The sequence below is a fragment of the Haliaeetus leucocephalus genome, unplaced genomic scaffold (assembly GCF_000737465.1).
Source record: "Haliaeetus leucocephalus isolate CR32 unplaced genomic scaffold, Haliaeetus_leucocephalus-4.0 Scaffold858, whole genome shotgun sequence".
In the NCBI taxonomy this organism is placed as follows: Eukaryota; Metazoa; Chordata; class Aves; order Accipitriformes; family Accipitridae; genus Haliaeetus; species Haliaeetus leucocephalus.
This window is the reverse complement of record NW_010973294.1, coordinates 104,193-128,584: the sequence shown is the minus strand read 5'-3', so window position 1 is coordinate 128,584 and position 24,392 is coordinate 104,193. Positions and strand designations below refer to the sequence as shown.

The 24,392-nt window shown below is 38.6% G+C and overlaps 1 protein-coding gene across 5 annotated transcripts; it reads left to right on the top strand.

The window, feature by feature from the left end:
* Positions 1-421: 421 nt before the first annotated feature.
* On the top strand, positions 422-24,122 carry MTFR1 (mitochondrial fission regulator 1). 5 transcript variants are annotated; one of them, XM_010582884.1, is made up of 9 exons: positions 969-1,155; positions 3,245-3,416; positions 7,079-7,221; positions 10,546-10,644; positions 16,086-16,204; positions 19,400-19,641; positions 21,414-21,666; positions 21,848-22,016; positions 23,663-24,122. In XM_010582884.1, exons 3-9 carry the CDS (start codon positions 7,156-7,158, stop codon positions 23,720-23,722), a joined length of 1,008 nt encoding a protein of 335 aa, XP_010581186.1. In that variant the 5' UTR covers positions 969-1,155; positions 3,245-3,416; positions 7,079-7,155; the 3' UTR covers positions 23,723-24,122. The 5 variants fall into 5 exon arrangements, with proteins under 5 accessions (XP_010581184.1, XP_010581187.1, XP_010581186.1 ...); XM_010582882.1 differs by lacking the exons at positions 969-1,155; positions 3,245-3,416 and adding an exon at positions 422-487; XM_010582885.1 differs by lacking the exons at positions 969-1,155; positions 3,245-3,416 and adding an exon at positions 432-457.
* The last annotated feature ends 270 nt before the right edge of the window (positions 24,123-24,392 follow it).

Below are 24,392 nucleotides of genomic sequence, written 5' to 3'. Positions count from 1 at the left end.
CCCGACACTGGCACTTCCCGCGCTCCCGGCAAGCCTGCTCCAGGCAGGCACACCACTGCCGGGTCGGTAATGACCGGGTAGGGCCGCTGCCGTTCCCCAGCGCCCAGCGGGAGCCGCGCCGAGGGGCCCCGGAGGCGCGGCCGGGGCCGACCGCGCCGCTCCTACCACCGCCAACCAACCGAAGGTAGCTCCCCCCGCCCCGTCTTATTGGAGGCGGCCGGTCACGTGGCCCAGCGGTCACGGTGAGCGAGAGGGGCGGGGCGGTTTCACCCGTCTCCTCCGCGCCCAGGGGCTGCCGGGTAAGGTCGCCGCGCCGGCAGGCTGGCGGAGGGCACCCGAGGTCCCGCCTCCCGCGGGCGCGGCGACTATTGGTCGGGCTGGCGCCGAGGCGGCCGCGGATTGGCTGCCGGGGCGGGGAGGAGGCAGCGGGGGTGGCGAGCCGCGGTGGAAGAAGCGGGTGAGGGAGCGCGGCCGTGGCGGACGGCGGGTGAGGCGAGGGCGGCGGTGGCGGCCCCTTCCCCCGGGCGGCCCGTGGGCCTCCCCTTCCTCCTGGGCAGCCCCTCTCGTCGCGCCTCATCCCGGCTTGGGAGCGGTGTGCGAGCAGGAGCGCGACCCGGGCCCGGAGGTTGCTGCGCTTAGCACGCCTCTCCCCGTGTGCTGCGGGCCGCTGCCGACGGGCAGCGCTCGCCGCGCTCCTCCGGCTCAGCCGGGGCCCCTCTCAGAGCGGGAGCCCCGCGGGGGGGGGGTTGTTGAGGGTCTGCCCTTCCTTCCTTCCTTCCTTCCTTCCTTCCTTCCTTCCTTCCTTCCTTCCTTCTGCGGGGTCTGCCCTCCGGAGCTCCCCGGTCGGCGCCGAGGGGAGGTGGGGGTGCAGCTGCTCGGCTGGAAGTGGGTGCGGGCCGCTCAGGGCGGCCCCGCTCATGGCCGCTGTCCCCGGGCAGGGCGGCGGGATGGAGCCGCCGCTTCCCGCCGTGAGCGCGGCGGCGGCGCCGCCGAGGGCCCGTCCTGGGCAGGGCAGGTGCCGGGCAGGCAGCGGGCTTGCGGAGGTGCCGTGCTTGTGCCGCCTTGCCAGAGGAGCAGAGCAGCGTGGAAACGGCTCGGGGTGTTGGGGTCGAAGCTGTCGTTTCTGCAGGCAAGCTGACCGAAAGTGAAACCCTCGTACGTTGCTGTGATGGGAGTGACAGGTCACGGGAAATCATGTAGATAAAAGATAACCTGGAGAAGCTGGAGGGCAGTTTTTTAAGGCGGCTTTAAAATACAGAGGTAGCATATAGAGGGAAAAGGAGCCGAGCCTCAAGGGGTCTGGTGCTTAATTTCCCTTTTCTGCAAACTTATGATGCTTACTTTGTATGCCTTTAGTGATGCTGCTGCTGTGCTTACATTCTTCTGCAATTGTCGTAAATAAGTAACTTGCTAGGTGCTGGTTTTTATTTTGTTTAACAAGCTGTCGAATTGCCAAATACTGAGCGTGAGTAAAGTTTGAATGCTGACATCAACCGTAGGGCGTTGATCTCTCTCTGATGGCATCAGCAAGACTTCATTAATATTTATGTTCTGTCCTCAGACAGCCGTAGTCCTCTGTAGCTCTTGTGAAGACAAGGCTTGCAAAGACTAAATGAAAAGGAAATAATTCTGTGTTCTGATACCTACTGCTTTTTACCCAGGAGATAAAGAAAAGAGAAAGGAGTTGAGTTTTCTGCACATCAGCTCTAAAACTTCCAGTTAACTGTTGCTGAATCAAAATAAGTTTCTTAACAGAGGTCACTAGCTGAAATATGATTGCTGTGTGTAGAAACTCAACATTGTTACAAAGGAAGATTTGCTGGGGGGGGGAGGATTGAACATTTTAAATGCTTTTTCAGACAGATACTCCCTTTTGTTAATAAAATTTGCATGCTTTTGTTTCTCAAAGATGTAGCAGAAGGACTGGCATTCACAGCAATGACTAGGGAGGTCTGTATGTCTGGCAGGAAAGTGTAGGTGTATGGTTATGTCTGTATAGCGTAATACCATATGGTTTAGAGATGTTGAAGGATTTCACTTACCTCTCCATGGTATCATATTGCACCGTGTAGGTATAATCTCAGCTGAGCAAAGGCTTTTGATTAAACTAGTGTTGAAACATGGATTTTTTTTGTTCTCCATCCTTAGTTGGCAAGATAGTGGTAATATAGGTAAGACGTGATGAATATGGTTTTGCACTTTGAGGTATGTGTGATTGGGCTATACTTTTAAGAAAGCATTAGCAACTTCTATTGCAAGTATGTATTATTTTCAATTCTTGCTTTAGATTTCATGCTGATACTAGCTTAGATAAGCCTTTGATTGTCTCTGTAGTATTCACTGACTTTTATCTCTTTCTATGTATCTTTCCAAACAGGTCTTTCTGAAAGTAGTGAGGCGCTTCATTATTTGTGGCTTCCAGGCCGAAAAATAGACCTCTGTATTTGGCTGTGTGTTCTCTGCCAAATACTTACATTACTTATAACTGGTCTGTTTTGATTTGGGAGAGGGTCTAGTCCTTTATCAGAAGATTCTTCCTGCCTGTTTGGCTTGCTGTTCCTCTGATAGTTTTTTGTTGGCTTTATCTTTCTTTATTATTTCTTTAATATAGTTTCCTTATGGATATAATTTCATGACATGAGCTTGGATCATGTGTCAGTCTTAAAGACTCTGAAGATATGCGTGCCCTAGTTGCCTGCTAAAATAAGGAGGGGCCCGCTCTTTTTGCACATGATTTTTGATGTGGTTGGTATTCCTTTGAAACCGTGCTGCTTTGAAAGTTTTGTATTTCTTTATGTTATCCGTACCCTTTCAATTTACAGACTAGTCCTTTCATTTTTCAGATTTCATGTGTTTGTTAATTCTTTGTTAAGGCTGATTTGCTGCATCAAGCCCATTAAGTCATTCTCTTTTATTTTTGTGGGGATCTTACATGAATGAGAGAAACTTCCTTGAGTGAGAAAAATATGAATATCATATTTCTTTTTAAGAGCGAGAACTCATAATTTGGAAGGGACTTGAACAAATACAACATTGGAAAATACACAGAGAAGAATTTCAAATTGAAAGCAGTTGCATCTGATTTTTCTTTCTTTTCATCTTTCATGTGTAGGACTCATTAGCAAGCCTGGCAAAGGGCTCCATTTCATATTTACTGAGTGGTATGCCTTATGTGTGCAGCCTCCAGAGCCTTTACATTTATTTAATGAACATTTTGTAATTTATAAGTGGTATTATCTTTCAGCTTTGTAGGCTGATATTTGATATGACAGTTTTGAATGAAACCTGCAAAAGTGGTTGAGAAAAGCAGGGGCAAAAGAGAGTTCAAGGAGGCTAAAGTGAGAATCCTGGCACTCAGAAGTGTAGACCTCCTAATTTCTGAACCAAGGAATTCCTGCATGGTTCCATATCAGAAAGTAAGTTTTTCAGCATTGCTAATTTCTGTGTAAGTAGAGTTTTATAAATGAAGAACCCATGAAATTCCAACCCCCACATGCTTTATGCAGTGAAATGTAATTCTTCATGTTACTACTCTTCTAACCTCCTTTGGTAATCTTGCCTATGATTACTGCTTATTGTTGTAATGGTTTTGCTTAAGCACAGGAGAAGGACCATGTTTTATAGCCGTATTACTATCACTCAGGGTGTTTTATTGTAGTAATTCAGCTGTGGAAATTTTAGAGGGATTAAACTACTACTATTTTTAGTTTAGGTAGCATAAAGAAAATAAAGGATAAATAAAACAAGCATCAATATTTTAAAAGAGGTGTTATTCTAGCTTACTAAAAGCAATAAACATACAACTCCTGCTTCTGAAATTGGCATGTGTACAGAGCATGAGAGAAAAATTTGCTAATGGTTTCATTCTTGCTGTTCAGCAGTTTCTTTTGGAATGAACTCTTTCTGTTCTTGGCACATAGGATAATCGTGAAATAACTGAGATTTATGAAGAAAGGTATAGTGCAATAGACTCTGGAAGAAATGAGTATCAAGTTTGTCTGGGGAAGCTTTTTCTTTTTAGATCTCCTTTTAGATAACAAATTAGCTGGAGGTTGTTAAAACATGGTGGTTTTCCTTGGTGCCAGGAACTAAGGAAACTAATCCAGGAATTGGTTGGTACTCTGCACTCTTACAGATTGACTTCGGTCACTTTCTTCTGCAAAAGCAGAGAACAGATCATAGGCAAGAGCAAGGAGTTGATGACCCCAGTCTTAGGTACTTTTAAGTAGTTAGGCTACAGAAGAAACAATGATTTGTAATGTGAACTATAAATAATCATTTTACTGAAGTAGTTGTTTTGTTGAATGAAAGCTCTTTAGTGTTTGGTCATTGAAGTCTTGGAACCTGGAATTATAAAAGGCCACCTAAATGTTTTAGGGCAGGATAAGTATTTTGGACTATTCCTGATGCTTTGTGTCATAACGCTCCTGCTTTTATCCTGGGTCTTTTGGATCTCATTGAACAAGTTTCTAAAAGTAATTACTAATATTTCAGAAATTGCTTTGGCTAATTTCTGAGCTGTTGAAGGTGAGTTTCATTAGACACTGTTGCCCTGGATTCTTATAACTTTTCAGAGTTGTCTATAACCTGTTCTAACATCTGCCTCTGTCTTTTCCACCATCTTCAAGTGAAAACATAGAATACACTGACCAGCTGTATCACTCATTGCTTGCTTTCCTGTTATATCGTGGCTGTATCTCTTGTCTCCTGCTTACTCCTAATATATGTGTAGGATTTTTTTTATGCCTGTAAGCTGGAACCCATTTTGTACCTTAGCCTTTTTTAACTTACTACATCATATTTATACTATTCTGTCATCCTAATATTATGCTACTTTTTTTCTGCATCTGCTTTTGTGCCTTTATTTGGTTGGTTGTCTCGTCAGTTTTTGTGTCATTCCTTTATCTCTTTGCCTCTCAGTTTCTTGAGTTCATGGAAACTCTCTAGACCTGCTCTGATTTCCTCAGAGGTAGTTCTAACACCCTCTTTTCACTATTGTCCAAATTGTATCTCTTATTAAAGACTCAGTCCTCCCAGTAGATCAGAAACAAAATAATACCTTTTTTTTTTTTTTCACTTCCTCAAACAAAGCATGACTCTGATTGCATCTGGGGATTTTTAAACTAATGACCTGGCTATCTATTGAAAGAGCAATGTATCAGGATACAGTCATCCCTTTAAAGTCCTATTGCTTGCCTTTTCCAGCCAGCCCTGTCCTTGCTCAGCAATACAGTCTCTACCTTTTTTTCTCTTATGTTTGAATTGTCCTGACATGGCTTCCATTTTTCTTCTCTTTGATTTCCACGCTACATGTTCAGCAAGTCTGAACTTTGGAATGAGGCAGAGTGCATCGCATGTATCACACTTTCGGAACAGGTTTTCCCTTTTAAAGGAGCATTCCTGTCTCTTTTATGTCACTGCATGTCTGCAGTGCCAGATATGATGCCAAATCTAATATGGGGCATGTAGAAAGACTTTTATTCTTCCTATTTTAAAAAACACAGCAGGTGCAATGTGATCAAAGATCCATACAGTCCATACGGTAGCTTGTCTAAGGGAAGAATAACAGATGCCCAAAGGAAGAATAGATCAAGTAGATGGTAATGCTTCCCTAATAGACTTTTCCAGCTTTCCATAAAGAAGTTCATGACTTATTTATTATGTACAACTGTAGCTTATATTCATGGCTGTTTGGTAAGTAGCCCATTATTCTTCCCTGTAGTTTTTCCTATAATGATTGCAGTTTCCATTCTAATCTCATGGTGGTTGGTTCACTTTCTTTTTTTTAATAACTTTTTATCTTACATTTTCATTAGTCCTCCTTTAGCTGATAGATTAGTAGTTTATTACTCATTTATTCAGAAACAAAAGAAAATCCTATTAGGAAATGTTTTTTACTTTCTGTGGTGATGAGAAACTAATATCAGTTGTTTTTTGGTTTATTGGGTTTTTTTAAGCCTGTCTAAAAAAAGATAACTGTAGAGTTGCACTGTTCCTGCCAAGTTTCCACAAGAAGCACGTTATTACTAAGGAACTGTAAACTGTTGAAAAAAAACATTTGTAATGGAAAGAGTGATGGTTTAACTGTAACGCTTGTGGGCACTTACAAACAGCATAGCTTTTCCATCTCTTGACTTTCAAACTTCCCGAGTAGCAGTTCCTTGCTGCTGTGTTGTTTTAGTCATCACTCTGTGTGTGTGTGTGTGTATATATATATATATATAGGCTTCAGCAACACTGTTGTTCGTATTACAAATACGTTGCTCAGGGTGGTTCAACAGAGTGTTGTTTCTAGCCTGATACACAAAACAAATGAAAAGCTAAATCTATGGCTTCTTTTTTGGTTTTGGTGGCATACAGTTCTCAGTGGCGTCCAAGTTATGACTGGTGTAGAACACAGTTAAAGAAAAACTACACTATTTTCACTAGAGGAGCAATAAAAACATCTTGATTTAAGTGAATAGTAGCACATATAAATAGACGGAATTTGAAATCTGTCCAACTTTATAAGTCACTTGAATTTTTTCAGGTCTCACATCTATGCTATTTCCTGTCATTTTCTTGCATTAGTCATTTTTCCATGTTTCCTTTCTCTCTTCAGTTGTGGGAAAAAGGAGGGAACAACAAAGCTGTCAGGGAATGTAAATGAAGAGAGGTGATCAGCTTTCTCTAGTTTGTTCCTGCATAGAAATGAGTTTTAGATAGGAATATGGCCCTTTAATCTTAGTGCTAGTTCCCAGCTGCAGGCATTCCATAAGGTTTGGTGCTCACTTAGAGTTGTTGAACACCATCATCTGTCCAAGCTCAAGTGAACAATCATTTCCCCAGCTTTTTAGTCATTAACTTTGCAACAGCTTTGATTTCTTAAAAATGACACTACTAAAAAATCTTTGTCACCTGTATTAAGTAAATGCCTTCTGAATGCCTGTGCTTTGCAGTACTAAGAACTGTTGTCACCTAACATGTCTTGTTTTCAGTAACTGTTTCTAAAGCTTGTTTTTTTAGGAATACATGTAGCAGTTTACTTCTGTATATGTTCCACAACTTGCATGTAAAATTCTTACATTTCTCATTTCAGAAGTACTATGGAACCTCTGCAGCCCTGTAGGTTTGGAAGGCTTAAATCCAAGTTTGGAAAGGCTTTTTCCGTTCCAGATGATTTGCTGGCTTAAGCGCTTAATTAGGATGGCTTTTGAACAAGTTGGATTAAACATGGAATCAGTAAGTGTTTCAAACTTGCTTCATGTTTTCAGAAAATCTGGTGTAGAAAGCACTTCATATATTTTAGTTAGTGCTTATCTATTCCAGCAGAACACTAAGTATACTCAATACTTGCATGATTCTGTATTGCTGAAAAACTTGGACACTGAAGTATTGAGTACTGTATGTGTTAAAAATACCATGCAGTTCCTTCTAACTCTAATAACAAACTGTTTTCTATTTAAACACTGCTTTTCATGCTGGACTTCTATGTGTGTTTTGAAGCTGAAGGAAAATTTTCAACTGATTCTTAACACTAATGTTAATTCTTAAATAATCTTCTTTCTTTGCTCTTACCTTGGAGTTATGAAAAGCCCCATGAAACTGAGATGATAATAATTGTGCTATATTTACCTCTCCTGAAACTGTTACAGTACATGAGAGCAACGTGGCTGCGTTCTTTACTGGGGAAACAGAGGAATGTGCATGCATAGCTCTCCTCTTGGAGGAAAGTGTGTATTTAGAGTTTTATTTGAATGCTTAGCAGAGAGAGAGAGAGAGATCTGCTACACATCAACTGCTTTGTCACTGGAACCTTTAGGAAGCTGGTTTGAGTGCAACTATTGACCTCAATATAGCAATCCCTGTAAGTTGTCAAAATATTTTAATGTTTTAACAATGGGGAAATCCTTAACAGCTATGTGCAGTACTTAGAAGGGTGGTTCTTACTCTTGATTATTGTGGTAGAACCTTTTATCCGTCTTGGGAATCTATGGAGAGCAAAATGTTTATACATGGTAAATTAAAATTACCAATAAGAGTCTGTATTTTAGGATTTTATTTGAACTTTGATCTGAGATTTCTTGCAACGTAACTTCAAAAATTCAAAGTATGAGAATATGCTGGACTACCATGGGTGTTGCTGTCATCATTGTCAGCAACATCTTTCACCCTAATTAGGGGGGGCAGAACAAGTTTTTAATCTGTTTTCCCCCATTCTCTACTTATATCAAGCTTGTGATAATGCAGTTACATTTCCAAATGTCAGCTGTTCTGGACAACAGCAAAATACTGATGCAATGAGATGGTATGACTCAGAAGTATTTTGTAGACTTGCTCTGCCAGTGCTTCAAGTCAAGAAGTTGTGTGAACTTGGGTAGAGCAGTGCTGAGACTTCTTAGCTCAGCTGAGCAGTGCGATGACTTTATTTGCACACCTTGTGGCAAAGCTTGCATGCAGTTTTTTGAAAACATTGTCCTGGCATATCTCAAATTACCAAAACTTAGTCATTAAAAGTTTTGGTGCACCAAACCACTGTTGTTGAACAACCCCAAGGGCATTTGGGCACCAGATATTTTTGAGGATCTAGGTGCTAGTCAACATCTTGTTTGTGGTCTGAGCAATTTATAAACAAGTTTTGCCACTTGTTTAAAATGCACTGCACTTAGGTTGGTAAGACAGCATCTAGCCTAGGTTCTTTTGCTGTTGTGGAAGTACTTCTGTAATTAATTAAGCCTTCCCTTGACTAGTATCATTTTTTCCAATGCAACATTGCTTTGAGGCTATCGCCAATAGTTCTGCTTCTAACATCAGAATCTGTTGTGGATAGTGAGGCTGCATTACTGCAGTGCTGTTTGTCAGTGACTTTTTCTTGAAGGCTACTGATCTACCTGCTATTTGCTCAGACGTATAGACAAACAGTAGTCACAAATGTGAGGTCTGTCTTTGAGGCATCCAGAATGCAGAATCAATAGAATACTCTGCATTGAAAAAAATTATGTTCAAACTTAGTGGCATATTAAGCAAGACAATGTATGTTTCATAGAATGGAAAAAGTAGGTCTGAGTGGATTAATGGCAAAGTTGCAGCTCTGATGTGAGGATCTAGCATAGCATATGTGCAGCGCACATTTATTTTGTCAGAATTTATACATTCCAATAAAGCCAGAGGAAAGAAAGATACTTATTTAGAAATAGGCAAAATGTTTCTGTTAGGTTTCTGAGACAACATAATCTGGGGATAAATACCATGGAGCATAAATTTTTCTTTTTAATAGAACCTTCAAAATCTAAGAGTAGTGATCTTTGCTTAGTGTACAAAAAGGTTATCCAGCTGTGTGTTGTGAAACTCCCACAGCTGCACTACACTAATCACATGGGCAATATTGCCATGCCAGATGAGGGTTGTTTCAATATTAATAGCCTGGATTTTATCTAACATTTCTTTGTTGGGCAACCTTCTAACACGATGTTGAGTTTGCTTGAAGCCTTTAAAAACTAACCTCTGAGTAGTAAATTCATATCTACAGCCATAAATAAACACTGGCCAAGTTTTTTTAAATTACTATACGGTGTTCTAATTGTTTACTAACAACGTACTCTGTGTTAAGAGTCTTCCCGTTACTCTTTTTCTTCTTTGCATTGTTTTTGTTGCCTTTCCCCGTGCTGAAATCTTTCCTGCTTCTCTCTGGGTTTGGGGTTTTTTTTTGCTTCTGTTCTGGCTCATTTTGTAATGTTCTCCTGGGATTTTATTTCATACAACTATGGTAAATGGTAGAGCAAACATTCGCACCACAAAAGAAAGCAAATTCAATCCCTGTGGAAATAATGTAGAAGAAATCTGAATTGCAGTAGAAACAGTTCTGATGAAGCCAGGTGTGTTGAGGTGCTGTGGGCAATTTTCTCTAGGTGAATGGAAGGAGAGAGAGAGAGAGGGTTTTTTGTTTGTTTGTTTGTTTTTGGGACAAAGTTTCATTCTTATATATTTATTTTCTTCCTTTTCTTTGCTTTTTAATTTCACAGTTACATTTTCATGCTTATGCTAGCTGACAGTTAATTTTATTAAGACACTATTCCTGTGTTAGAAGAGCTCTTAATTAAAAAAGAAAAAAGATATTTAGGGAAATGCAGAATTACATGACTTTACGGATTTTTTCATGATTGAGTGGCTTTTCTTGAAACCCCTTAAAAAGAGATGTCTGACCCAATGCAGATTCTTTATTGTCTTGAAAATGGACAAATTATGCTTTTGAAGATGCTTCCAACTCTTGAGTCTTTCTGTTATCTGATTTGAATTTAAACTTAATGCAAAGGCTGTCTTGAACTTAAATACCCATAGCTATATTGTAATGACAAAAACAGATTTTGTGCCAATTTGGGTATAGAATGTAAGGATTTCACTGCTAAAAATTTCAGTGTACATGTATTATATTCTATTCTAGCATAAAAGGAATAACCTTAAATACGTTTAGTACAAGCAGAGTATGGAAAGCTAAGGGAAAACTATTCCAATATGGTATAAAAATCAGTTAACCTAACAGCTGGCTTATTTTTCCTTCCCATCTAGGTGCTTTGGTCAAGCAAGCCTTATGGTTCATCTCGAAGTATTGTAAGAAAAATTGGTACTAACCTCTCTCTTATACAGTGTCCAAGAGTTCAGTTTCAGGTAGGTGTTCTCAACAGTTTAGAAAATGTATTTCACTACACTGATAAAGGGATTTTGCTCCTGCATCAAAAGGTGTTAAGTAAATATGCAGTTCATTTAAATAAATGACTAGAGGGTTTGTAAAAGCAGAATATGGTAAACTGGGCACATAGGAGAATTAGCTTGCTTCAGTTCTTTCCACTTCCAGTTTAGATTTTTTTCAAATGTGGATTCTTCAGCTTCTGCACTGCCTAAAACCTGAATCCATGTTGCTGTAACATACATAATGAAACTTAAACAAATTTTTTTCCTAAGGAAATTTAAACTTCTAAAATGAGACAATACAGTATTAAAAAGTTATTCTTCAAAAAAACCACATTCATAAAAGAGAAAAATGCTTGAAACTTGTTTCTATAAATAGTATTTATAAGCTAGGCTTAAGATGTATTTAAAGATGAACAGTGTTACTTAAAAATATTTGGGCAAATAAACAACTTTATCAGAAAGTAAAAAATTAGTAACAAGATAACATGAGTACACTGGGGTTTATTTGTTTAAATACAAGGCTAGCACTGTATAGGTGAAAGGGGAATATCAATTCTGTGTAGCTTTCTGACTTGTTTGCTTTTAACTTCAACTGTGTATAGTAGGAGGGTAAAGAGTGAGGGTAAAAGCTTAAGGAGGAGAAAACCCTTGCTTTTTATAACAAGTCCTTCAGGAACAGATGGAAAAATGGAAGCTGTTACACATAATCTCTTCAACTCTGTGTGTGTTAGGGATAGGCGGTGGGTATAGAATTGGAGAAATTTAGTGTCTGAAACTCAAGCTGAGAAGGGAATGTTTCTTGGGCTGAGCAGGGGTGGGAAACATAAAGATGAATGGTGGGAATCGTCATCCACACTAAGACAATGTAATTTCCACACAGCTAAATTTTTCACTGTTTAAATTAATTTCTTTAGCCTATATGAAATATATGAACAACATTTAGACTTGAAATTATAGTAGCAAAATCAGATAGTTCAGATTACCACAGAAGCCTTTTTGGTGTGATAGCGAAAGCCATGCTAACATTTTGCCTCTCTTAAATAATTACATTGAGAAACTAGGGGGGCAACCATCTCCCACTACTAGTGGCTTTGCGGGGGTGGGGATTTGTGCAGGTGAGGACAAGAAAATGACATGCTGGATTTAAACTTTTGGATATATAATTCATAGTAGTTATGCCAGCAATAAGGCTCTGTGTGCCTCAGATCTGAAAGGAAGTCCTCCTATAATGCGTCTGATTTTCTGCACTGTAAAGGCCGTACAAGGGAAGATGATGCTCATTTGCAAATAGTTAGCCAAATACTGTCTTCTCTTAATATGGTACATAAAAGAATTCTGGTTTAAGTTCTTGCTAAGAGCTGTAAGATACATCTGGGGAATCTGTTCCTGAATATTTTTAGTGTTAAAATAAAAATACATATATGTCTTCTTCTGAATTTTGTGTTAGAATAAATAAAATATTTGCCCTTTTTCCTCTTAGACAGTCAGCTTTGTGTAGATTTTGTGCACACTAATTATAAACATTCATCTTCTATTAGATGAAAGGAAAGGATCCTAAAAACAGAAGTACAATTGTCAGAGTTGGTTGAATTAAAAATACGAATTTCAAAATTTGAGCCTTGAAACACATTAAAATTTATATGGTTTATGCAGGCTTTAAACTATTTTAATATATAAACTGCTGAACATGTAAAAGTATGATGCTAACATCTGTTTTTTATGTCTTTACCTCAGCATTAAGATTCTATAGTGAAGTTCAATACTGGTCTCGATTGTTTTTATGCTGTTGCAAGTGATGCTTTCCTATAGCTGTCTCTTCCTCTTTCTTTCTTGCCAGCTTTAGCTATATTATGAAAGGACCATGCACTGAACCTTGCTGTAAGTCACTTTATTTAAAAACCAAAGCAAACCTTACTTGCCTCATCTGAGGGTGCATGTATATCATCAGTGTTTCTAACTTCATCTAAGAGCAACAAACTTTCCACAGGTCTCCATTTTCCTTATGATAAATGGATAAGAGATACTGAAAGAATATCTCTGTTATGTTCATTCTTTCTTCTCTTCTAGCATGTTTTTGTTCAGGTAGTCTGAAAAAAAGAGTAGTAGCCTAACATTTTGATTTTTGAGGTCTACTGACTGTTGTAGTATCTGTATGGATCTTGCCATAGTGAACATTTAAATTAATTGCTAAATGCTGCTTATGTATTCAGTAAGCGGTGGCAGAGCTTACCTTATATACTCTATATGGCATGAACAAATGAAAATGGTTCATATAGTTCTTTTGTATGGCATATTTTTTAGGTTTATCTGTAGTCTTTAGGAGAAAATAAAGTTAAACTTATCAATATTGCCTAGGTAGATTCAACCAAACCTACAATACTGTTTCTCAAGATAGTATCCTTCAGCTACACCATCTCTGTTCTAGTCCCATGCTTCTCCTGTTTGTCTGATGGAAACCTGATAACTCAATAGAAGTCTCCTAAGGAATCGGTGTGCATGTAGCAAACATCAAAATTTACTGGACTAATTTGAAAAATCATAGCAAGTTTGTCTTACTTGAAGAAGTATTTCCAAATGTTTAATCTCTAACTATTAGTAATTTGAAATTAGAGTTTTTATTCTGTCCTTAAATGTACAAAAATACTTGTTGTGCTTTCAGCTTCTGGAGCAAACAGAGAGTAGGGAACCTGCTTTGACAGATTTTGTAGCAGTGTTCCCGTAGTGTAGTGGTTATCATGTTTGCCTAACATGTGAAAAGTCCATGGTTTGAAACCGGGTGGGAACACTGGCAAGGCTGACTCTTTGGGAGTTGGACCCAATGATCCTTTATGGGTCCCTTCCAACTCGAGATACTCTATGATTCTATGACATCAGCCAAAACAATACAGCGTGTTTAGTCTTTTCTTCAGAAATTAATAGAGTAATGGGTCCGAAACCCATAGGTGTGCCCTGTGTGTGTCCAGCATACATACAAGCTAAAACAGGCAAAGAAGCCTGTGAAGAAGCAGGGAAAGCAGCTATGTAGTTTCCAGAGAAAGAAAAGCAGGCTACTTTCACTGTTTCATTCAGTTCCTGCCATCCAGTAGAATTGGATTGCAGCTCTCTGTTCTCCATTTCAGGTGCTGGCAGAGCATTTGTCCAAGTTTTCTTCAGCTGAGATTAGCTGGAGGAATAGGGTAGTCACAGAGTTGTTTAAGCATCATTCTACAGACAGGCAAAGGTTTTAAGAGATGGGTGTTGGCTTTTAACCTTTAAATTAAAGTAAAAATCTTGCATTAACTGAAATTTGAAATCCTTTGCTGTGGAAGGCCTTGTTGTTTTTAGGGGTAGAGAAAAGAAACATCTGTATATGGGGTAACAAGCAGATTCTGTTTACATATAAATACAAATAAAAAAGAAAGAAGAAACTTGCATCACAATATAACAGAAGGCTTGCTACTAAATGTTGGATTAGAAGTTATTTATCTCACAATGCAGGAAACCTGGCAGTGGTAAATGCATTCCTTACTGTTGATTTATAAAATTATTTTTGATGCAAGTACGTGTAGTGTCTTTATTTAAATGTGGCTTCAGTCTCTTCACGGTAATAGTTCCTCATGTGGCCATTACCATCAGGAAAATCTGTATCACCTGCAAGAAGTGGCTAAGGTATTATAGATTTTTTAAATTGCCATTAACATCAATACAGATGCTGTGGTCATGAAAATTTCTTTTTATTTTAAAAAAGAAAAAAGCCAAGGAAACCTCAAACAATGAAAATCCTAACATGCAATATAGTATTCTCTAGACTGTTTTAAAGAGAGGCAGACTGTGATGGTATTAGGCACAACTGTTAATGTGATAAACATATTACCATCTGTGCTGATGCTACCTGGAAAAAACCCTGTTGTTTCCAAATGATCTGATGGTGCCAATACACACTCCTGGGAGCTGTGATAAAGGCTCACATACAAGTTGCGAGAGTGCGAGGTGAAGATGACTAATCTCGATTTCCAAAGCTGTTTGTAACAACTCCTGGGGAAAAAAGAACCCGAAACCCACAACTTCCATCTTCCTGGGACTTCTGTGTCAAAGGCTATAACTAAAATATCTGTGGATGTTCTTCAGAAATGGTTTCACCTCATCCAGACTGCAGTCCTACTGTGATAGGTTTGCTACAAATTCAGGTTATTGCTAATGTTTCATAGTTTTTGCTACATAATAGTTTCCTCTCACAGAGGTGAGTTGCCTTGAAAATTGACTTAAGTGCTAACAGGCTGGATCCAAGCTGTCTTCACAGACTGTTACAGACTACCACCATCTTTGTCGGTATTACTAGTGTCTTGGCCACAACCAGCAGCAGGCAGCACTTAAACAGCTGCAATGAGTCATGTGCAAATTTGGCCTGTGGATTGTATGTAATACAAGCAAAAGAGGTGGCATAGTTGCATTGGAGATAAGTAACTCAAGGTGACAGACTGAGCAGAAATTACTGAAAAATGTTTCAGTAGCTTTTATCTGCTAAGATACTGAGCCCAGGCTGCTCAGTAGTCCAGTGACTGAGTACACATGCCCTTGTCTAACCCAGGGAAGCAGCTAGTATTTCCAAGTAGATTTGAAACCATTTTGTATAGTTGTGGCTATGGGGCATGTATTGATGGTCCAAACAATTTTTCAGATCTCCATTCAGGTCACTTAACTGTAAATCTAAGAAAGGTTCCAGTCTCTGTAGCCTTGCTCATCTTTGGCTTCAAACAGCTATAAAGCTAATGGCAGAACTGTGCTGGAAAATGGTCAATTTGTTTGGCATGCTGTAAATAAGATTGTTAGCAAATAGTGTATTCTGTTATGATTGCACCCTACCTCTCACTCAGAGTCTTTGTGATTACTGACCTAGTAGAAATGGCTTTTTGCTTCCCACGCCTCACAGTGTAATGTACACACCTTTACAGAAATTCTGGAAGTTGGAGGGGAAGGGAAACATACTTCAATGGAATTTCACTTTCAAAATAAAACTAAATCAGAGCAAAAGGCTTTAGAAGTACTAGTAGCATTAATGTCTTTTTTAACTACTGGTCATGAATATAATTTAAAAACATATTATTTAGTATAGCAAACTACTTGAGAATGTTTGTTTGTCTTTAAGGTAACAATTTGCATTGGATTTGTAGTGTTAAGTAGTGTCATGTGATAGTATGTGTAGTTAGCAGTGAACCTCAGTAAAGTGTTCAGCAGACTGGATTGAATAGTTTGAAGTCAGTGAAATGGTTCTGGGCTAAGCCCAGGACAGAAATAAGTGTGCTAAGTCTACAGATGTGTTTCATGCACGTATGTGTTAATAGTTACATGTAGCCTCACTAAAAGCATTGGGTAAAATAAGTGTGACTTGGGCTGGGAATAGTGACTCTAAAACCTTCAATCTTGTCTTTAAAATTTAGCTTACTTCTCATGCCACAGAAGGAAACCATCCTAATCAACTTAGAGAAGATGCAGTGGCGTCCTTTGCAGACGTGGGATGGGTTGCTCAAGAAGAAGGTGAAATCTCTACAAGGCTCAGGTATGCTCTGCAAATCTTCTCTTTGAACTTCTGAACTGAGAGGAAGAAACCTAGCTTCTCTCCAATGAGAATCTACTGTGCATTGCAATTAATGGAGAGCACTTGAATGCTGGGAGAAGAGAGAAGGAAGAATGATAGAAAAGGTAGGGTCTGGAAAAGAAGTAGTAGAGGTTAGACTACCAGGATTATGAATGAAAGACTGGCTTGAGAAGATATAGCGGATTGACTTTACACAAGGAAGACTGGTTTTTGTCTACTTATTTATTGCAAAAAATTGCATGTGACAGCTTCAGGCAACCTTGTCCCTGCAAAAATGCGTGCTGTGGTATGGTACAATTGCTAACGCTGATTCTCCATTTCTCCCGAGATTTTCATTAATGTGGGGTGGTGTACAGTACAGCTTCCTAATTAGTAGCAATGGTCATCCTGACAATCCAATAATTGACACGTTTTTCACCTTCCTGGTTAAGGTTCTGCAGTCTGCTAAAGGCAATTAAAAAATTATGGTTTATATTTCATCTTTAATCTTTGTAACGAAAACTGGCAAGGAAGCATGTGAGTACCTGTGTCCAGAATGATGGGATAGGTACTGTTGGGTTGGACCAGGAGTACTACATAGCACTGTAACTGCATGAAACAGGTTGGCTGAAGTGATGAAGTTCTGTATTCCAGCCTACCCAAATTGCTGCTCAGACTAGCCAGAAAAAAGGTACAGTTCTGTAGCGCAGAGGAAGTTTTTCTTCTAAACAAACTAACCTTCCAGAGAAGGGCACAGATTGTTGGCTTCAGAGATTACTGGAGGATACTGTTCTTAATTTGAAAGCATGAAATAGGTTAGTAATGACCTAGCTGCCCTCCAACATGACTTGCCACAGTGAAGCTTTGCATAACAAACATTCTGGCACTGCTACATTAATTTCACAGACTCAGAGGGGAGTCACAGAAATCAATGCTGGTTTGGGAAACACTATTTGTAAAGTCTCTTTGATGCAAAGGAAGTTAACTGGCCAATACTACTTTTGTTTGCACAGAAACATTTTGTTTAAGGATTGAACTGTAAAGCTATTATGTTTAATGGAGACAACAGGGAGAATAGCTCTTTGGTGCTTCAAAGAACCTATTATGAAAGATGTAGGACTTGCATATTTGCTGAGATGTCTGCATGTGAAGGGGGGAAGGGGGACAGATGGATGTGGGATGGGACTAAAATAATCCTGCAGATATATAGTGACCTTAAGGCAAACAGCTTATAATGAAGCATGGTAAGTGAATTAGTTAGCAAATACGAGTATTTCAATGTGCACCGTTTATTATGTCTGTACACAGTATTATGTAGTGAAGCTTGTATGCATTAGGTGTTTTCCAGGCATTTGAAATTCTCTGTTTCGACAAGATCACATAGGTGTTACTGTTAAATATATATTCACTGTATAATTCAGTAAACAGTCTTACAGATATAGTTTTTTTCTGTGAATGCAGTTTTATAGAGGAAGCAACTAAATGACAAACCATTTTTCCCCTACCCCTAGTCAAAGCAGTAGTGACAATTCATGCATAATTTTTTTCCACAGTGTTAGATTCCAATCAAGACATTTCCTTAAAACACCATTACTGCTCTGAGCAGAAAATACCCTTTGTTGTTTAGCTATTCTGCTTTAAAGATTTTCTAGAAGGCAGGTTTTAAAGAGTAAAGTGACCACTGGCTCCTTCCACCTTACTTATTTAGGGTGAGCAGGGAGATGGCTGCTATAGGAAGCATCCTGTTCTCTTCTCAGCTTTAGTTGCTCTCTATTCCAATCTAGTTAACACCACCTAAATTTTAACATCCTTGATAATACTCAATTCTGCTTGATCAAATTTCTGCAAATTGTACTGATGTTTTCTGTCAGCCTTGTGGAAGACTCAAATGTGTATGTAATCACAGATTGAAGTGGTCAGAGCACAGGGCTTGTTCTAGCCTTAAGTCTTGGCTCTCGCTTTAAGTCTAGCACAACTGCAGATCTAACGTGATGCGCACCCACAGTACCTTAACCCATGCATCCAGGGCGGTGGGGGTCTTAAGCTGTATTAGTCTGGAGCCATTCTACACATTTTGAAAAGTCCTATCACTAGCCACTGTTTTTACTCTCATGTTTGAATAAATAATGGCATCCAGACCTGCCTGAGAGGTTTTGGGATTGAAGTTAAGGAGGACTGAGGAGTTAAGTATGTGGTCATATTTTGCAGTTATAATGTTTACAATAATCTGTTGTCATTAATCCTTATCAATTCTACTTACAGAATCATAGAATAGTTTGGGTTGAAAGGGACCGTTAAAGGTCATCTAGTCCAACCCCCCTGCAGTGAGCAGGGACATCTTCAACTAGATCAGGTGGTCAGATACTTGAGATAAACTGTTTAAAAACGTTGCTCTCTTCAATGAATATAACCTTTAAGTGCTTATTTGACTGCAGATGCTCAGTAATGCCTCAGTATTTAACACAGCCTGAGCTCTGGTGAGTAATAAAGGAAGGCAACAGAGTTGCATTTTCTTGCTCTTATGGGAAAAAGGAAGGAAGCACATGGATTCTACAGTTTTAAAAACTGTATGTTTTTTTCTCTGTAGTTTTATTTATTTATTGTGTTAGAAACTAGATAAAAGACCCGATCCCATTTACTTATAAGATGCCTCTGCATCACTGAGCTGTTCCACATACTCCATACTCCCAACACTGCTAAAATGGAGGACTGTCCCTTCAGAAGTCCAAAAAGTACAAAAATATGCTGTGGAACTAAGAAACTCTTCTTTCTTCTTCAAAGGAATCAACTACAAGTGACTATTTGCAGCCCATGGGGGAAAAATGGTAGCATTTGGGTAAAAAAAGGTTTTAATCTTAATTCCAACAAAAAATACAATAGGTATGAGGCAGAGAAGTAGACTGGGGGTCAGGGGGGATGTATTCCTTTTTTCTCCTGAAATCAAGGATTCCACTAAAAGCTAGCTAGGGGAAGAGAAGAAATACAGATAGTGATGCAAACATAAAGAATGTGAAGCTCTCATTTTAAGCTATATAATGTCTGGGTGGAAGTGATTTGTGTAAAGACAATTTTGAAGTCAGGCCTTCAACTTGTATTCCTTATTTGTATGTAACGTTGCTTTAGTTTTTATCTATTACAAAGCCTTTAAAAAGGAATCTTGTGATATTTTTGTTACAGGTCAGAAGTTTGGTCAAAAACAGCCCAGCCTCTTTCAGGTGAACTACATCATTCTGGAAAGTCCCCATGCAGACAGATATCCTTACAAAACCCATTGGAAGAAGAATCGGTGTCCAGGAGCACAGTGTCCACAAATGAGGAAGCTCTGCAGAAGATCAGTGCTCTAGAAAATGAACTAGCCACTTTAAGAGCACAAATAGCCAAAATTGTAATCTTGCAAGAACAACAGCACCTGACAGCAGGTATTAAACTTGCTGTACTATTAGCAGAAATCAGTTAATGAATTTGTCCCTTTTATAATCAATAATTTGCTAATTCATTTTGGTGAGATGCTGCACACAGAACACTTCTCCATATTGTTTTGGTTAGTTTGGTAGATGGATGTAGCATACTAACCAAGGGATACAGAATAGGCCTTGAAGACAGATCTGCTAGATTTTCTGTGTTTTCTAGTATTCTGAGAGTCTTCATGTTTGTGTGAGTCTGCCAGAATTCTGAATCTGTGGATGAGTAAAGAAGTATTAAACAGCTTTCAGAGCAAATCTCATGATAAACATGATGGCTTAAACCAAACTAAAAGAATGTAATTTAATTACTAACACCTAAGTCTTCCCATCCAGTAATGAAATAGGCTCTCTGATATCATAAGGTAATCATACAAGATGCTAGGTACACTTTTGGAATATGTAATATACATCTCAAGTTTTTGAAATAACAGGAAAGGAGATTGTTTTCTGGGATCAGACACATTGTCCAGATGGAACCAAAAGTAGTGCACTGTTGCTGGTAGTAAACAGAATAATTCTTTTTTTTCCTGAGTTCCTTTCTCCTCTTTCCCTTACCTCTGACTGCCTTCCAGTTCTAAGTCTACCATCTCCAAAGATTAGTGGGAGATGGCCCTTGTTGACTGCAGCTGACAGCCATTTGGTTTTCACCCTTTTCTAAGGTCACTTAGCAAGTACAGTATTGCCTATGTTTATGTATAAAATCATATTCTGCTTCTTCAGATGCTCTTTAGTTTTTGTCTGTGAACTGACAGCAGTTACTTTATTTTTCCTTAATTGTTCATATTCAAAACTATGAAATAGTTCTAAGGTTGGATCATGTGGTTTCACTCTGGAATTGTACTTATTGTGCAGTTTTGTGAAATAACTAATAACTTTTTCATCATTTTCCCTTTACCTCTATTTATTAGGAAAATTAAATTTTGAGTTGATTTTATCATCTCTACCTCCCTCTTCTGGTAGAATATAGTAATGACACCGCGTGTATGCCTACATGTACACAGAATAAGACTCCTCTGTATTATCTATATATGTATCTTTACACACTTTATACTCCAAGCCTCAAAACTCTGGTTTGATCTGGTTTTGCCGATTTCTTTAAAGATGCATTTGAGCAGAGGTTTCTTCATTTATTTGTCAAGTTATTACTGATACTATAACATCAATTTTTACCTGAAGAGTACAGGGAACTTGATTTCAAGATTACTGTGAGAATCTCTATCTGATTAGCTGGCCTAAAAATCCTTAACCTCAGAGCTGGAATAAGCTTCAATTTAAGCACTATTTGAGCTCTGAAATTTACATTTAAACATCTTGTAATTTCTTATTTGTGATGGTAAGTAGGAAGAAACACTGCTCACATGGCAGATTTTATGTGACTTCCAGCTCAGTACCTGCCTCTTGGAAGAAAGTGAAATACTGGTAACATTAGGAGCAGAACATAACTAAAAGACATCGTGATGTCCATCCCATTGCAGTAAAAACATGAATGTACATAGAACTTGAACTAGAAATTCAACGAAAGCTTCTTACTCTTGGAGAAGGATTTTTATGTGGCTTTTCAGTTGAGTTTCCTTAGGTGGTTCAGGAATGAATAAATTATGTGATAATCTAAAGAAGGCAGAGAGGAGGCAATTGAAGTTATTACAGTTGTATTCTTACTGGAGCATCTGAGAGATATAAGGGGGATTTACAAGTAAACTGATGTGTAATGCATGTTTTATTTGTAGTTGGGTCAAGTCCAGCTGCTTCAGCTGCTATCCCTGTTGCACCTCCACCACCGCCACCTCCTCCTCCACCACCACTCCCTCCCCCAGGTCTACAACAGAGTATGTCTGCAATTGAACTCATTAAAGAAAGGAAAACCAAAAAAATGAACTCTGGACAGAATCTGACAGAAAATGGGCCAAAGAAGTCTGAAATACCAAACATGCTAGAAATCCTCAAAGACATGAACAGCGTGAAACTACGCTCAGTGAAAAGGTAGTAAATGTAAATAAATATCAGTGTATTAACATTTGCATTAATGATTTGGTTTTATGACTCGGAACTATTTCAAGGTGAGAGAGATGCTGATGTAACATCTGGCAAACAACACAAAAGCATTGACAACATCTAAAGCTTTGTTTTGGACTATGTTAATGCTTCTCATTTTCTTTTCTAGATCATCAGAAGGTACAAAATCTAAAGTGGCTGACCCTACAGATCCTGCAGCATTAATAGCAGAAGCGCTCAGAAAGAAATTTGCGTATCGATACCGAAATGATAGCCAAAGTGAAACAGAAAAAGTTATTCCAAAGACTGAAACAAAGACAAAGACTGAGGTAGTGCTGGTGAGTATTGTGATTCTGAACACATGCTTGGACTAAATTATAGTTGTTGTGAAAGCCAACGTATGTTCTTCTGCCAACATATGCAAATACCTACGAGTTAGCATCCCTGTTCACAAAACCCAATGAAGTACTGCTGATATGCCAGGAGTTGTGGCAAATCATATGTTTTTAGTATCAGGTCTTAAGATTGTGTGTACTCTTTTGGCCCTAGGACTAAAAAGCCCTGTTACAGCATAAAAAAAAAAAAGAAAACAAAAAATATGTTCTGTTGCCACACGCATGTGATATTCTGGAAACTTGATTCCTAAGGGCTCATACCAGAATCAAATCTGAACTGAGTTTGCCTGTTATTACCAACCTTAACCATTCAGATAGCGTAAGTGAAATTTTGAAGCAAGATCCTGAAAGATGTTAGCCATTCCTAGGAATGCAGAAAGCAAATTGTTCAGAATGCCTGTGGGATCTCGGTATAGACAGTTTCTTCTAATAATTGGAAATGCTGAGCAAATAAAAGCAGTTTCTTTATAGTGTGAGAATGCTAAAATGAAATTATATTTAAAATCCACATCATGGTGCAAGTTAATGGCTTCTAGTTTATTTCAGATTGATTTCAAATCAAAGTAAGGGGTTTTTAAAGTGGTGAATGTTTAAGATGCAAGTTTCTAGCAATACACACTTACTTATAAAACAGGCTAGTATAGATCAGTTTTGTTAATAAGCAATCCTTGAAGCCTTGTGCTATATAACTGGAGAGGAAGAGTAAAGAGTTATTTTTAACTTTGCACATAAAACTCTAAAAGCTGGCTGCACTCTGAATGAAGTTCTGAGGAAAATAAGATTCGCAAGCCACAAATCTCAGGACTTCTGAGTACTTCAGCTTATTAATGTTGACTTACTTGCCTTCTGGTTTAGGCCTTTAAGGTATATTCCTGTAATGTTCAGGCTGTTCTTCATAACTGAAAGGCTAGATATTCCCCAAGAATCAATCACTTTTTTCCCAGCATCTCTGGGGCTTTAAGGAAAAGAACATGAGCTGGCAATGTTTTATTCACACATGAGTTTTTCATGACTCTCCAATTTTGAAATTTACAATCCATCATTTGAGATTAAGGATCAAGTCCTCAAAAACAAAGAAAATTGCAGGTTGTAATTTGTTAAGTGATAGAATGTTGATCCATAATGCGCTAATAAACATCTGTCATCAGTTCCTTATCAATATGTGACATCTTTGCAAGATCAGTCCTCGTATGATATCCTTGTATGATACAGTTTTTAAAAGGACTTGCACAAAAATGCAGGATAGAGTAAGAACAGAAATACTGTTAAACTGCCACTAGAGCTATTGGTTGTCAACTTCTAAAGATAACTGCATCTATCTTCTTTTGCTGTGGCAGTGACCTATCTTTAGTCAGAGCTGCTCCAGCAGATGGTTAGCTGCCTCATCTAAGCGATTTCAGCTGATTGCTGACACCAGTTTCCCTTTACTTTGTGGCTGTGAAGGGGGTAAAATCCACATGCAGAGAAGCAGGTTGATAAAGGAAATTATTTCTGCCCAAGTTCTAATTTCACTTACAACTTTTATGGATAATAGTTCAACTAGGTTTCTGCTGAAAGCAATCTGAATGTGTTTCTCGTTTCCTTCTCAGTTTGGACCGCACATGCTGAAGTCTACAGGAAAAATGAAGACTTTAATTGAAAAATCCTAATGTATTAAGATCACTACGTGCAAGACTTCAGCTGTTTTGTCTGAAATATTTTATGTTGCAAATAGCACTAGTACAGAGTGGTCTCTTATAACACAGGAAAAACTTAATGTGAAATGTAGAATTAAGGCACTAAACATGTTTGTATGTGATTTATCAAGGGGAATAAATTTGACCATTATACTCAGGTATTAATTTTGTATTAAAACCTGGCTTTCTACTAAGACTTACATGGTGGTTTTAGTTTATTAACACTAAGTTATATATACAACATTCTTTGTGCATAACTGACCACCTTAAAAATTGTGTACATGTTAATAATGATAGTGATAGACCCTTAAGATAATAACAGTCATTTGAGCTCTAACTATAACTTGCACTACAATGTTTAGTTTGATACTGATTTTCTCATGTTGAAGTCCTTCTTTTAAAACTTAATTTTAGCAAACTTTTAGCCCAAACAAAACCTGAGTGCATTCTGCTTCCTACTGACAGAAAATGAAAACTTAAATCTGCTGCAGAGGTCACCTGGTATGAGACATTTTAAGTAGCAGCACATTTTTGTGCAGAGTTTTTTTGTTTGTTTCAAATGAGCTTGCAAGGGTAAGAGAGCAAAACCTACTTGTATCACCCTGTGGCCAACAAGTGAGTGAGTGCATGACAAATGAGTAAA

What these genes read in the sequence shown, in the direction of transcription:
- MTFR1 (XM_010582882.1), top strand. Translation starts at nt 7,156, where the DNA reads ATGATTTGCTGGCTTAAGCGCTTAATTAGGATGGCTTTTGAACAAGTT. An exon ending in TTGGATTAAACATGGAATCA is followed by an intron (nt 7,222 to 10,545) that starts GTAAGTGTTTCA and finishes CTTCCCATCTAG; the next exon opens with GTGCTTTGGTCAAGCAAGCC. An exon ending in AAACTACGCTCAGTGAAAAG is followed by an intron (nt 21,667 to 21,847) that starts GTAGTAAATGTA and finishes TTTCTTTTCTAG; the next exon opens with ATCATCAGAAGGTACAAAAT.